The sequence below is a fragment of the Thalassophryne amazonica genome, chromosome 15 (assembly GCF_902500255.1).
Source record: "Thalassophryne amazonica chromosome 15, fThaAma1.1, whole genome shotgun sequence".
NCBI classification, from domain to species: Eukaryota; Metazoa; Chordata; class Actinopteri; order Batrachoidiformes; family Batrachoididae; genus Thalassophryne; species Thalassophryne amazonica.
In genome coordinates, this window is record NC_047117.1 from 45,211,742 (window position 1) to 45,227,188 (window position 15,447).

The 15,447-nt window shown below is 44.0% G+C and overlaps 1 protein-coding gene across 4 annotated transcripts in view; it reads left to right on the top strand.

The window, feature by feature from the left end:
• LOC117525997 (CREB-binding protein-like) overlaps positions 1-15,447 on the top strand; it is a 103,877-nt gene that overhangs the window by 49,491 nt on the left and 38,939 nt on the right. For 2 of the 4 annotated variants that reach the window (XM_034187983.1, XM_034187984.1), the window contains 2 exons: positions 3,292-3,986; positions 14,430-14,609. In XM_034187983.1, coding sequence (XP_034043874.1) covers positions 3,292-3,986; positions 14,430-14,609 — 875 coding nt within the window. The remainder of the gene's footprint in view (positions 1-3,291; positions 3,987-14,429; positions 14,610-15,447) is intronic. The other 2 variants (XM_034187985.1, XM_034187988.1) reach the window with 1 other exon arrangement.

The window sequence follows — 15,447 nt, forward strand, 5'->3', positions numbered from 1 at the left end:
AACAAATTGTAATCTATTAGATAAATATGATTCAAACCACCGCAGCGCAGTGCCTTTAATACCTATGGCATGCTCTAATCTCTGTAATAAAATTTTATGGTCAACAGTATCAAAAGCAGCACTGAGGTCTAACAGAACAAGCACAGAGATGAGTCCACTGTCTGAGGCCATAAGAAGATCATTTGTAACCTTCACTAATGCTGTTTCTGTACTATGATTAATTTTAAACCCTGTCTGAAACTCTTCAAATAGACCATTCCTCTGCAGATGATCAGTTAGCTGTTTTACAACTACCCTTTCAAGAATCTGTGAGAGAAAAGGAAGGTTGGAGATTGGCCTATAATTAGCTAAGATAGCTGGGTCAAGTGATGGCTTTTTAAGTAATGGTTTAATTACTGCCACCTTAAAAGCCTGTGGTACATAGCCAACTAATAAAGACAGATTGGTAGGGCTTCCTTGAGCAGCCTGGTAGGAATGGGGTCTAATAGACATGTTGATGGTTTGGAGGAAGTAACTAATGAAAATAACTCAGACAGAACAATCGGAGAGAAAGAGTCTAACCAAATACCGGCATCTCTGAAAGCAGCCAAAGAGAACGATATGTCTTTGGGATGGTTATGAGTAATTTTTTCTCTAATAGTTAAAATTTTATTAGCAAAGAAAGTCATGAAGTCATTACTAGTTAAAGTTAAAGTAATACTTGGCTCAATAGAGCTCTGACTCTTTGTCAGCCTGGCTACAGTGCTGAAAAGAAACCTGGGGTTGTTCTTATTTTCTTCAATTAGTGATGAGAAGTAAGATGTCCTAGCTTTACGGAGGGCTTTTTATAGAGCAACAGACTCTTTTTCCAGGCTAAGTGAAGATCTTCTAAATTTGTGAGACACCATTTCCTCTCCAACTTACGGGTTATCTGCTTTAAGCTGCGAGTTTGTGAGTTATAACACGGAGTCAGGCACTTCTGATTTAAGGCTCTCTTTTTCAGAGGAGCTACAGCATCCAAAGTTATCCTCAATGAGGATATAAAACTATTGACGAGATACTCTATCTCACTCACAGAGTTTAGGTAGCTACTCTGCCCTGTGTTGGTATTTGGCATTGGAGAACATAAAGAAGGAGTCATATCCTTAAACCTAGTTACAGCGCTTGCTGAAAGACTTCTACTGTAATGAAACCTATTCCCCACTGCTGGGTAGTCCATCATAGTAAATGTAAATGTTATTAAGAAATGATCAGACAGAAGGGGGTTGTCAGGGAATACTGTTAAGTCTTCAATTTCCATACCATAAGTCAGAACAAGATCTAAGGTATGATTAAAGTGGTGGGTGGACTCATTTACATTTTGAGCAAAGCCAGTTGAGTCTAACAATAGATTAAATGCAGTGTTGAGGCTGTCATTCTCAGCATCTGTGTGGATGTTAAAATCGCCCACTATAATTATCTTATCTGAGCTAAGCACTGAGTCAGACAAAAGGTCTGAAAATTCAGAGAAACTCACAGTAACGACCAGGTGGACGATAGATAACAACGAATAAATCTGGTTTTTGGGACTTCCAATTTGGATGGACAAGACTAAGAGACAAGCTTTCAAATGAATTAAAGCTCTGTCTGGGTTTTTGATTAATAAACAAGCTGGAGTGGAAGATTGCTGCTAATCCTCCACCTCCTCCTGTGCTACGAGCGTTCTGGCAGTTAGTGTGACTCGGGGGTGTTGACTCATTTAAATTAACATATTCATCCTGCTGTAACCAGGTTACTGTAAGGCAGAATAAATCAATATGTTGATCAATTATTATATCATTTACTAACAGGGACTTAGAAGAGAGAGATCTAATGTTTAATAGACCACATTTAACTGTTTTAGTCTGTGGTGCAGTTGAAGGTGCTATATTATTTTTTCTTTTTGAATTTTTATGCTTAAATAGATTTTTGCTGGTTATTGGTGGTCTGGGAGCAGGCACCGTCTCTACGGGGATGGGTTAATGAGGGGATGGCAGGGGGAGAGAAGCTGCGGAGAGGTGCGTAAGACTACAACTCTGCTTCTTGGTCCCAACCCTGGGTAGTCATGGTTTGGAGGAATTAAGAAAATTGGCCAGATTTCTAGAAATAAGAGCTCCTCCATCCAAAGTGGGATGGATGCTGTCTCTCCTAACAAGACCAGGTTTTCCCCAGAAGCTTTACAAATTATCTATGAAGCCCACCTCATTTTTTGGACACCACTCAGACAACCAGCAATTCAAGGAGAATATGCGGCTAAACATGTCACTCCCGGTCCGAATGGGGAGGGGCCCAGCGAAAACTACAGAGTCCGACATTGTTTTTGCAAAGTTACACACCGATTCAATATTAATTTTAGTGACCTCCGATTGGCGTAACCGGGTGTCATTACTGCCGACGTGAATTACAGTCTTACCAAATTTACGCTTAGCCTTAGCCAGCAGTTTCAAATTTCCTTCAGTGTCGCCTGCTCTGGCCCCCGGAAGACAATTGACTATGGTTGCTGGTGTCGCTAACTTCACATTTCTCAAAACAGAGTCGCCAATAACCAGAGTTTGATCCTTGGCGGGTGTGTCGCCGAGTGTGGAAAAACGGTTAGAGATGTGAATGGGTTGGCGGTGTACACGGGGCTTCTGTTTAGGACTACACTTCCTCCTCACAGTCACCCAGTCGGCCTGCTTTCCCGGCTGCTCGGGATCTGCCGGAGGGGAACTAACGGCGGCTAAGCTACCTTGGTCCGCACCGACTACAGGGGCCTGGCTAGCTGTAGGATTTTCCAAGGTGCGGATCCGAGTCTCCAATTCGCCCAGCCTGGCCTCCAAAGCTACGAATAAGCTACACTTATTACAAGTACCATTACTGCTAAAGGAGTCCGAGGAATAACTAAACATTTCACACCCTGAGCAGAAAGGTGCGGGAGAGACGGGAGAAGCTGCCATGCTAAACCGGCTAAGAGCTAGTAGCTGTGCTAAGCTAGTGGATTCCTAAAAACACACAAAGTGAATAATGTGTAAATAATTTAGAGGTGATTCAGCAGAGGGAGTGCTTTAGTTAAGGCACGTGTAGATTACACTGTGAAACAAATCGTTATCTAGTTAACTAGATCAGTCTAACTGCGCAGATTAAACAGCTAACAGATACAGCAAAACACCGCTGTGCTCCGGAACAGGAAGTGATACAATACCGCAGTGAGAGCCAACCACCAGTAGAGGCAATTAGCCTTTGTCTTTCTACTTCCATTCTTGCTGCCTCACAAATTGACCCTTTTCCTTTTTCTCCTCATTTTCTTTATCCTAGATCTGGGATCTCTATCCTGGGATGATTTGGAGAATGATCTTCCAGATGAGTTGATTCCAAATGGAGGAGAGCTGGGCTTGATGGTTGGAATGCCTTCTAATGGTGGAGCAGCACCACCAGGAGGAACTTCAGCGGGCCTTAACGGTGGCACCACAGTCATCCCAGATGCAGCTGCTAAGCATAAGCAGCTCTCTGAGCTCCTCCGAGCTGGTAGCACATCCAGTATCACAGGCACAGGGATGAGCTCAGCTAGCCCTCAGCAAGGTGGGATCACTTCTCAACTGGGCACGCCGCTGGGGAAAAGCCCTCTTGGCCAGGGCTCCCCCAACAACCATCCCTCCCCTCAGGCCCACAAATCAGGAACATCAGCTGCAGTAGCAGCGCAAAACAACAGTAATGCAGGAATAGGCTTTAACCAGACCATGATTAACAACAGTCAAGGTCATGCTGGGCTCTTGGTCCAGGGAGGACAATCACAACCTGGGCAGGTGATGAATGGTGGCCTGGGACCCGGAGCTGGACGAGGCCGAGGAGCTGCGGTGACAGGCATGCCATTCCAGGGTCAGACAATGCAGCCAGCACCAGGACAAGTAGCAACTGGAAGTGCTTTGGCAGAGACTCTTACCCAGGGGGGACAGCAGATGGGGGCTCATGCTACACTTGGTGCAGCCCAGCAAGCAGGCAGTATGAATAATGTAAGTCTTTCTGTCAGTTTTCAGCTTTTTATGTACTTTTTGATTGACAAATGTACTCTATTGTTGTGGATGTTAAAATGCCTGTTGTTTCTTTATTTATATTATTTGCACACAAACTGAACTCTTGATGGAAACCCACAATGTTAGAAGATTTTCCAGAAGCTTTTTTCATGTTTTGAATTAAGTGCAATTCCACAAAGCACAAGTGACTGATCTGTGCCTATATAATTTTATGTGGCAGTACTTTTAATTTTTTGTAGTTGAATTCTGCCCGACACATGAGAATATAGTATTGGAGATATGTAGTTGTTGCTTATACAGGTACTGGTCATCAGTGATGCCGGTAACGCGTTACTCTAATCTGACCACTTTTTCTAGTAACGAGTAATCTAACGCGTTAATCTTTCCAAATCAGTAATCAGATTAAAGTTACTTCTCCATGTCACTGTGCGTTACTATTATTTTTCATTGTGGGTCGATAGCAGCATTAAACTTGGTCCGTGGGCAGGGGGTCAGGGTTTGACTGAACTGCACACTTTAAGAAAAGCTGTGAGCTTTTCATCCGCGTTTTTTTGCAGCTGCTCGACTCGTCCTCACCTCTTAAAGCGCGGTGATCAGCATACCTGCACTGAGCTTTACAAAGACATTTTTATACTTTTTTCCTCCTTTATTTAGAATTCTGAGCTGAGCCGCTCTGTATCTGGTTGTTAAAAACAGCTGATCCTCCGCGACGTGTCAACAACTAACACTATTTTCCACTCAAATGCACCTAAACTCTCTTTCTGAGGACCACATGATGTGAAAACGCAATAAAACTTTCTTACCTGTAAATCTGGTCATGTTTTCTGCATAAATAAATGTAATCCATTCTTTGTGCTCAAACGCCAAAGCAGGGGCGAATCCAGATGGAATGGGGGCGTGGGGCAAGGATGTGCCCCCCTCACAACACCCCTAGATTAAAGGTCCAGTTTTGAAGCCGTTTTTTACTACAACTACTAATATTGCTTAAAATAATAATAATTTCGACAAGTAAAATGTTTAGAGAGAATTTAAATGTTAGAAAAATGTTAGAATTTAATAGTTACATTTATAAAAAATGTAGTTTCGAAATTGCAAGTTTTACTGTTACAGTGCTGTCAACAGTTAAATATGAGGTCAAGAAAGAGGTCTTTATTTTACTTTTTATAAAACAAGTATTTATTTTCATTGAAGTCAAGAAAGGGTGACTATAAAGTGAATTTTGGCAAAACAGGTATCATTGTCATGTTGAGGTGGCAGAGGGTTGTTGTCGACAGCTGGGAAAAGTAACTAAAAAAGTAACTAGTAATCTAACTTAGTTACTTTTACAATTGAGTAATCAGTAAAGTAACTAAGTTACTTTTTCAAGGAGTAATCAGTAATCAGTAATTGGATTACTTTTTCAAAGTAACTGTGGCAACACTGCTGGTCATATAATTAGAATATTATGAAAAAGTTGATTTATTTCAGTAATTTCATTCAAAAAGTGAAACTTGGATAATGTATACATTCATTCCACACAGACTGATATATTTCAAGTGTTTTTTTGTTGTTGTTTTTTAATGTTGATGATTATAACTGACAACTAATGAAAACCTCAAATTCAGTATCTCAAGAAATTAGAATATTGTGAAAAGGTTCAATATTGAAGACACCTGGTGATGCACTCTAGTCAGCTAATTAACTCAGAACATCTACAAAGGCCTTTAACTGGTCTCTCAGTCTAGTTCTGTAGGCTACATGATCATGGGGAAGACTGCTGACTTGACATCTTGCCTGGGCTAAAGACAAAAAGGAGTAGCTGCTGCTGAATGGAGAAAAGTTATGTTCTCTGATGAAAGTAAATCTTGCATTTCCTTTGGAAATCAAGGTCCCAGACTCTGGAGGAAGAGAGGGGAGGCACAGAATCCACGTTGCTTGAGGTCCACTGTAAAGTTTCCAGAGTCAGTGATGGTTTGGGGTGCCGTGTCATCTGCTGGTGTTGGTCCACTGTGTTTTCTGAGGTCCAAGGTCAATGCAGCCCTCTACCAGGAAGTTGTAGAGCACTTCATGCTTCCTGCTTCTGACCAACTTTATGGAGATGCAGAGTTCATTTTCCAGCAGGACATGGCACCTGCCCACAGTGCCGAAGCTACCAGTACCTGGTCTAAGGACCATGGTATCCCTGTTCGTAATTGGCCACCAAACCCGCCTGACCTTAACCCCTTAGAAAATCTATGGGGTATTGTGAAGAGGAAGATGTGACATACCAGACCCAACAATACAGAAGAGCTGAAGGCCACTATCGGAGAAACCTGGGCTCTCATACCACCTGAGCAGTGCCACAGACTGATCGACTCCATGCCACGCTGCATTGCTACAGTAATTCAGGCAAAAGGAGCCCCAACTATGTATTGAGTGCTGTACATGCTCATACTTTTCATGTTCATACTTTTCAGTTGGCCAACATTTCTAAAAATCCTTTTTGTATTGGTCTTAATATTCAAATTTTCTGAGATACTGAATTAGTTGTCAGTTATAATCATCAAAATTAAAAGAAATAAACATTTGAAATATATCAGTCTGTGTGTAATGAATGAATATAATATACAAGTTTCACTTTTTGAATAGAATTACTGAAATAAATCAACTTTTTCATGATATTCTAATTATATGACTAGCACCTGTAGGCATCACTGAAGGGATTCTGCGTTTATGCACAGAAAGGTGTTGCAAGCTTGTATGGACAACTGTGATTATTGTGACTGCAGTAGCTCTCAAGGACAAAACCACTGAACTCTTTGAAGTTGTTTTCTTCTCAAGCTTTAATCACTGATTGTTAACCTATTTCTGGGCATTAGGATCAAAGACACAGGTCCTGTTTTGGGTTGGGTATCAGTAGCCTTTTTGCTTAACGATTACCTTATCGGCGCTTCAGAGCGGCCGTTGTTTTTGGGGATGTTTGTTGGGCAAATGATCATGTCTCTACGTTGATTACAGAACCCCTGCAGGATCTGTAATTAACTGTTTCTGCAGCGCGGCTCTTCTTTGAACGAAGCATTGATCCGACTCGCTGCTTTGTTGGTTCTTTGTTTTATTTCGCTTTATCTTAATTTTTCTAAAACCTCAAAGGGCATGTCTGTGAGTGATATTTACCTTTTTTATGTTTAACCGACCTGTTATGGTCTTCTGAAACAGTTGATAGATGTATTTTATAACTTAAAGACAAGACCAATACCAATGCGTTAGCATGTCTATGGCGTTTTCAGTGTTAAAGTTAGCATTAAGCTGTTCACATCTCAGCACGTTTGTGTGCATTTGTTTTCTGTATAATAATCAGTGGCTCTGCGTTTGTTGTTGTAAAAGAGCAAAATGTATTACAAATTGTAATATTTTTTAAATTTATTTTGTTTATATATTAATAATAATAATAATAATAGCAATAATAATTAATAATGCCTCCCCCTCTAGCTGCCACCTTATCGTGGTGGGGGAGTTTGCGTACCCGGATGATCCTAGGAGCTATGTTGTCGGGGGCTTTGTGCCCCTTGTAGGGTCTCCCAAGGCAAACAGGTCCTAGGTGACGGGTCAGACTAAGGGCAGTTCAGAAGCTCCCATGACCAGTAAAAAAATCAAGGACCAAGACGTGGCCCGGTATAGCTGAGCCGGGGCCCCACTCTGGAGCCAAGCCTGGTGTTGGGGCTCGGGCCTTAGCCCATGGGGCCCTTCCGGGCTTAGCCCAAAAGAGCGACGTGGGCCTGTCCTCCTGTGGGTTCACCAACTGCAGAGGGGGCCATGGGGGTCGGGTGCAGAGAGGACTGGGTGGTGGTTGAGGGCGGGTGGCCTGGTCCGCGCTCACAGCCCCTGGCTGTTGGTACGTGGAATGTCACCTCACTGGTGGGGAAGGAGCCTGACCTTGTGTGGGAGGTTGAGAGATACCGACTAGAGATAGTCGGGCTTACCTCCACGCACAGCTTGGGCTCTGGTACCCAGCTCCTGGAGAGAGGGGCTGGACGCTCCACTTTTCTGGGGTTGCCCACGGGGAGAGGCGGAGAGCTGGGGTCGCATTGCATATTGCTCCCCAGCTCAGTCACCATGTGTTGGAGTTCACTCCAATGAACGAGAGGGTCGCGTCCCTACGACTTCGGGTCGGGGACAGGTCTCTCACTGTTGTCTTGGCCTACGGGCTGAGCGGCAATGCAGAGTACCTGACCTTCTTGGAGTCCCTGGGAGGGGTGCTAGATAGCGCTCCGACTGGGGACTCCATTGTTCTCCTGGGGGATTTCAACGACCACGTTTGTGGTGACAGTGAGACCTGGAGGGGGGCGACCTCCCCGATCTGAACCTGAGTGGTGTTCAGTTGTTGGATTTCTGTGCTAGTCACAGTTTGTCCATCACGAACACCATGTTCGAGCACAAGGGTGTCCATAAGTACATGTGGCACCAGGACACCCTGAGCCGGAGGTCGATGATCGACTTTGTAGTCGTATCATCTGACCTTCGGCCACGTGTCTCGGACACTTGAGTGAAGAGAGGGGCTGAGCTGTCGACCAATCACCACCTGGTGGTGAGTTGGATTCGCTGGGAGGGGAGGAAGCCAATCAGACCTGGCAGGCCCAAACGTATCGTGAGGGTCTGCTGGGAATGACTGGTGGAACCCTCTGTCAGCCAGGTCTTCAACTCCCACCTCCGGGAGAGCTTCTCCCAGATCCTGGAGTAGGTTGGAGACATGGAGTCCGAGTGGACCATGTTCTCCACCTCCATTATCGATGCGGCCGCTCGTAGCTGTGGTCACAAGGTCTCTGGTGCCTGTTGCGACGGCAATCCCGAACCCGGTGATGGACACCAGAAGTAAAGGATGCTGTCAAGCTGAAGGAGTCCTACTTGTCTTTGTTGGTAGGTGGGACCCCGGAGGCAGCTGACAGGTACCAGCAGGCCAAGCGTGCCGCAGCCCGTGCGGTCGCAGAGGCAAATACTCGGGTCTGGGAGGAGTTCAGGGAGGCCATGGAGGAGGACTATCGGTCGGCCTTGAAGAAATTTTGGCAAACCGTCCGTTGCCTCAGGAGGTGGAAGCAGCTCTCCACCTGCACTGTCCACGGTGCGGGTGGGGAGCTATTGACCCTGACTAGGGATGTTGTCGGGCAGTGGAAGGAATACTTCGAGGATCTCCTCAATCCCATCGTCACGTCTTCCGAAGAGGAAGCAGAGACTGGGGACTCAGAGGCAGACTCATCCATTACCCAGGCCGAAGTCACCGAGGTGGTTAGAAAGCTCCTCGGTGGCAAGGCTCCTGGGGTGGATGAAATCCATCCTGAGTACCTTAAATCTGTGGATGTTGTGGGACTGTCTTGGCTGACACGCCTCTGCAACATCGCGTGGCGGTTGGGGACGGTGCCTCTGGATTGGCAGACCGGGGTGGTGGTCCCTCTGTTTAAGAAGGGGGACCGGAGGGTGTGTTCCAACTACAGGGGGATCACACTCCTCAGCCTCCCCGGTAAGGTCTATTCCAGAGTACTGGAGAGGAGAATTTGACCGATAGTCGAACCTCGGATTCAGGAGCAGTGTGGTTTTCGTCCTGGTCGCGGCATACTGGACCAGCTCTACATGCTCCATCGGGTGCTCAAGGGTTTATGGGAGTTTGCCCAACCAGTCCACATGTGCTTTGTGGATCTGGAGAAGGCGTTTGACCGTGTCCCTCGGGTCACCCTGTGGGGGGTGCTCCGGGAGTACGGGGTCTGGGGTCCTTTGCTAAGGGCTATCCGGTCCCTGTACGACTGCAGCAGGAGCTTGGTTTACACTGCCGGTAGTAAGTCAAACCAAACCTGTTTCCAGTGCACGTTGGCCTCCGCCAGGGTTGCCCTTTGTCACCGGTTCTGTTCATTATCGTTATGGACAGAATTTCTAGGCGCAGCCAGAGTGTAGAGGAGGTCTGGTTTGGGAACCATAGAATCTCGCCTCTGCTGTTTGCGGACGATGTGGTTCTGTTGGCTTAGTCAAATCAGGACCTTCAGCGTGCACTGGGGTGGTTTGCAGCCGAGCGTGAAGCGTCCGGGATGGAAATCAGAACCTCCAAATCCGAGGCCATGGTTCTCGACCGGAAAAAGGTGCTTTGCTGTCTTCAGGTCGGTGGAGTGTCCTTGCCTCAAGTGGAGGAGTTTAAGTATCTCAGGGTCTTGTTCACGAGTGAGGGACGGATGGAGTGTGAGATTGACAGACGGATCGGTGCAGCATCTGTAGTGATGCGGTCGCTGTATTGGACTGTCATGAAGAGAGAGCTGAGTAGGGGGGCAAAGCTTTCGATTTATCAATCGATCTACGTTCCGATCTTCACCTATGGTCATGAGATTTGGCTCATGACCGAAAGAACGAGATCACGAGTACAAGCGGCTGAGATGCGTTTCCTCCGCAGGGTGGCTGGGCGCTCCCTTGGAGATAGTGGTGAGGAGCTCGGTCACTCGGGAGGAGCTCGGAGTTGAGCCGCTGCTCCTCCACGTCGAAAGGAGCCAGTTGAGGTGGCTCGGGCATCTTTTCCGGATGCCCCCAGGACACCTCCCTGGAGAGGTGTTCCGGGCACGTCCCATCGGGAGGAGGCCCTGGGAAAGACCCAGGACACGTTGGAGGGACTACGTCTCTCGGCTGCCTTGGGAACGCCTTGGGGTTCCCCCGGAGGAGCTGGGGGAGGTGTGTGTGGATTAGGAGGTCTGGGCGTCTTTGCTTGAGCTGCTGCCCCCGCGACCCGACTACTGATAAAGAGGAAGAAAATGGATGGATAGATGGATTAATAATGCTACAATATAATTTTAGAGAAAAAGACAAAAAGAACCTGATTAAAACACAATAGAAAATATCAAACCAACTAACAGTGAACATAAATAAATAAATATAGAAATAATAACTGTTTCCTGTGAACACCTAGTGACTCTTACACCTCCACTTCATCCTCGTTTTATTTAACTTTAATGACAGTTTGTTTCGGTCAAACCATATGTTCAATTTAATTTCTTCAGTGATTTCCTCCAGAACTATCGGCCAAACTAGAAAACTGCTGCATCTTAGTAAGAGCAGCGTCAGATCTCAGAAGCTAAGCAGTTCGGGACCTAGTTAGTCCTTGGATGGGAGACCTCTTTGGAACACCTGCGGCTGTGTGTGTTTCTCCAGTTAACACTGGAGTTGCATCAGGAAGGGCATCAGGTGTAAAACTTGTGCCAAATATTAATGCAGATCTGGTTGTATCCGTTGTGGCGACCCCGACACAAAACGGGAGCAGCCGAATGGACAACAACATTTATTGCAGTTATATCGATGACAACACTTAGCATGCACAAAGCTGAACCTCTAGCAAATGGTTAACGTTAGCAGATACATTCCATTCAAGCGCATGCTGGGACATTTTCCTCAAAGAAACACTGTTGGAAACACTTGGAAATGTTATGTTTTCGGTGCAACATGTCCTTTAAAACATAGAAGAACGGAAATAATGCACGCTGCTATCCAGCACCAAAATCTCAAAGGACGAAAGTCTGTCTCTGTACCTGAAGCATTTTGATTTCCATTCTGCCGTTTTCTTCACAAAAGCCTCCCTGTTCACTGTTACAGTGGTTGCAGCCTCGTTCAGACTGTGATCTGATCGATCCCACGGCAGACAGCATTGATTGTGTTGGCTGTGCGCTGAATCAGAACTGGTGTACTTATACTGTGGGATGTCAATTTCTTATGTATGAAGGTACATGAAATTATATGTTTGGATTAAAATGCCATGTTAAAATTGCACATTTCAATGAATAATAAGCAATTACTATGTCACAAATGTATGTTCCAAGTTAAAAACATGCATACTTTGCAATAAATTATTTTTTGCAAAAACATTAGGACTGTCCCATTGTCTGTCACATCTGCAATAGAACTCGTTCAGCTAGTTAGTTTGTCAGGGTACAGCTGTTTAGCTTCCCTAACTGCCTTCCCAAACCTGTCTTGTTTATACCTCACTGTGGTGCGTGACAGTATGCAGCAGTCCTCACAGAAGCTGATGTATGAGGTCACAGCCTCTATATACTTATCCAGAATGTTGGTAGCATTTTTGAACACATCCAGTCCGTGTTCTCCTCCACAGCTTCACTGATCCACTGTTTAGATGTTCTCACTACAGGTCTCTGTATTTGGGGAGTTTGTGGGAGAGATTAGTTTTATTAAAGTTAGTGAGGCCAATAACTAAAGAGTCCGGGTTAGTCCGCTCCACACACTATCTGACTGGCGAGCGTGCACCGTCTCCTGTACACTGGCCTGTGGTAGAATGTAAACATCAACCAGAATGAATGAGGTGAACTCATAGGGTGAATAGAATGGTTTGCGATTAATGATAAAAGTTTCCAGATCAGGAGAGCAATGCTGTTGGATCACTGTCACGTCATTACACCAGCCACTGTTAATGTAAAAACAGATTCCCCCACCCTTCATTTTGCCAGAAAGTTGGAAGCCTACCAGCTGTAGCACAGAGTCTGGTATTGATCCACAAAGCCACATCTCTGTGAAACACAAAATTGCAGATGTAGTGAACGCTCTGTTTTTCCCCACCCATAGCTGGAGTTCATCATTTTTTTTTTGCAGAGAATGCAAGTTGGAGAGGAATATTTCTGGTAGCGGTGTATGGTGGCCACGTCGGCAAAGCCACACAAGTGCACCGGCACGTTTTCCCTCTTCTGGTGTCTCACTCCACGGGCCAGGGTGAGGGCACCGTTGGACAAAGTCTCCAATAAATCCACTGAAGGCCTGTGAAAAATGGGAAATATCGGTCATATATTATGTAAATGCTTGCGAGAGATAAATACTTCTAAAACTGAAAACGCTGTTTTTGTAACCTGATAACACCCCTGGAGTCATTTGCAATACATTTTGCAGACATTAGTGAGCATGCTAACTTGCGCTAACTCAAAGCTAACTTCCTATGGAGTTAAATTTGTCTCATTAATACCCGCCAAAGCACAGAGGGTGAGCTACAAATATTCCTTGATTTGCACAAGTTCCGCTCTTAAAACGTAAATATTGTTTTTGATTGATTGAGGGGATTTATTGTACATAATTGTACATAAGACAATACGATCTTAATAATTAATTAAACAACTGCAAATTATAAGGAACGCAATGTTCATACTGAGGGTATTTTAGCATTACGTTATATTCACTTGGTGTTAAATGCACGTTCTAAACCAAACCAAAATTGATCATAATCCCATGTATTTGGTTGTAGAAGTGCTGCATTGAGCGCATGCGTGAACGTCATTCCTCTTTTGTGGCCCCCCCCTGGGGTATAGGTGGAGGTCTTCCTCTTTATCATTGGTGCAAAAATGCATGACATAAAACCAATCAGAACCACGGATTCCATGTGGATTGCTCAACTACCCCCATGTCAGGGAAGTCTTGTTTTGGACAGGAATTATTTTTTTCTGAGTGGCACAAATATAATTTGTGTGGTATCTTATTGCATGTAAATTGCTTAAAGCATTTCCTGCATTTTAATGTAAATAGTTGTATATACCCTTACCAAAACGTAGTATATGCAAGTATGTTTCAAGTATACTTCTAGTTTACTTTTTATATACTTATCAGTACTATTTTTTGGTAAGGGTAACTTTTTTAACTTACAAAAATGGTTTGTTAAACATGTTTGTGGTTTTCACAGTTAAAAAAAAAAAAAACTTCAGATTTTATGTTTCTGTGTGAATTTAGGTTCACTGTGTTAATAAAATGTCAGAATGTAGGAAAATCAGTAAAGTTACACCGGTGAGGTTGTGCTGAACAAATGACACTAAACAAGGCAAAATAAAGTTTTTGGAGAGATGATAAATTATGAAGGTAAAACCAAAAGTAGCCAAACATGCCCAATTATTCCTTGAACTCCAGAGTATTAATGTGTATGCCTGCTGGAGGTAAGAAATGTGACCAGTTATTGGGTTATATTGATTATTGGTGTCTGATATTGTGGCCACCATGATATGACACAGCACCCAATAATTCATGCTATCTCTAGATTATCAGATAGTCCGCCATTGTCTTTGCATTAATTGCTTGAGTCAGCTCCATCTCCCTAAAATTAGAACAGACAAAAAAAAAACAAAACATAAAAAAAAATACCTGCGCTGTGCTCAAGCGAGGAAGACATCTGATACACAACACTAGTTTAAATGTGGAGCCTGTCTGTGGCATTGCTAGATTATGCAATTACCATATCACAGTCGCACAATTTCCAACAATTGCGATGCGACTTTCGTTGAATTGTGGAGCCCTTATATAAACAGTCAGGTAAAGAATTGTACTCTTGCACATGCTGCGAGAATACAATAATTGCATTTGGTTTCCATTTCGGGCTTTGCAGTTAGGATAAGTATACTTTTTTGGTTACTTTTTTTTTTTTTTTTTAACCTGTCCCCTCTCTTCTTACCCCCTTCCCAGATGGGCTTGGCCAACAATGGTGGTCCTTTTGGGGCTCAGCCGTATGGTCAGGGTGCCACGGGACCAGGGCAGCAGCTCAACCCTCCACAGCAACTCCAAAATAAGGCTGCCCTCTCCAACAGCCTACCATCTTTCTCCAGTGAACTCAAAGGACCTGCTGTCACAAGTGTGCCAAACATGGTTAGTGGCTTATACATTTTCAAACAAAAACCACGCTGTCTGTGTCAAGATCTTAGAGAAACATGAAAACATATTCAAGAAGACTTGAGGCTGTAATTGCTGCCAAAGGTGCACCAACAAAGTATTGAGCAAAGGATGTGAATACATATGTGTATGTGAATTATTTATTTATTTAAAATAATAATAATAATAATGCAAAAAATTTCTAAAACGTTTTTCATGTTGTCATTATGGGGTGTTGTGAGTAGAATTTTGAGTGGGGAAAAATTTATTTTGGAATATTGGAATAAGGTTGTAACAACAAAATGTGGAAAAAGTGAAGCACTGTGAATAATTTGCACTGTATGCAGTTCGTGAGTGTCAAAAACATGCAACACACCGCTTTTTTTTTTTTGAACAAAATGTTTATTCACATTCTTATTTCAAGCTTTACAGTTGTTCCTACATGTGTACATTTGTAGAGTAAGAAGCTCAAATTCTTATCCAGAAATGTCTTAATAGTCAAAAACAAATGGTTTCCAACTGCCTGTCTCTAACAGTTTCTGAAAAAAATTTCATGGAGCAAAGCGGCAGTCTCTCAGCAAGTTCTCAGACAAAAGAAATCCGACGGGAGGGGTGGACCAGTGCTCACTCACAGGCGAATGACGCAACCGACAGGCGTGGAAAAACTCACGCATGCGCACGAAGGTTCAAGCTTGGCTGATGCAATCACACGTGATTCAAATCCATATAGTTTTTGAAAAAAATAAAAAGATCCGTTACTTTTTGGACAGACCTCGTATGTTAAAATGTCATTTAATTTCTGTCTGCAATTGTTAAGATCAGACAAGATACTGTC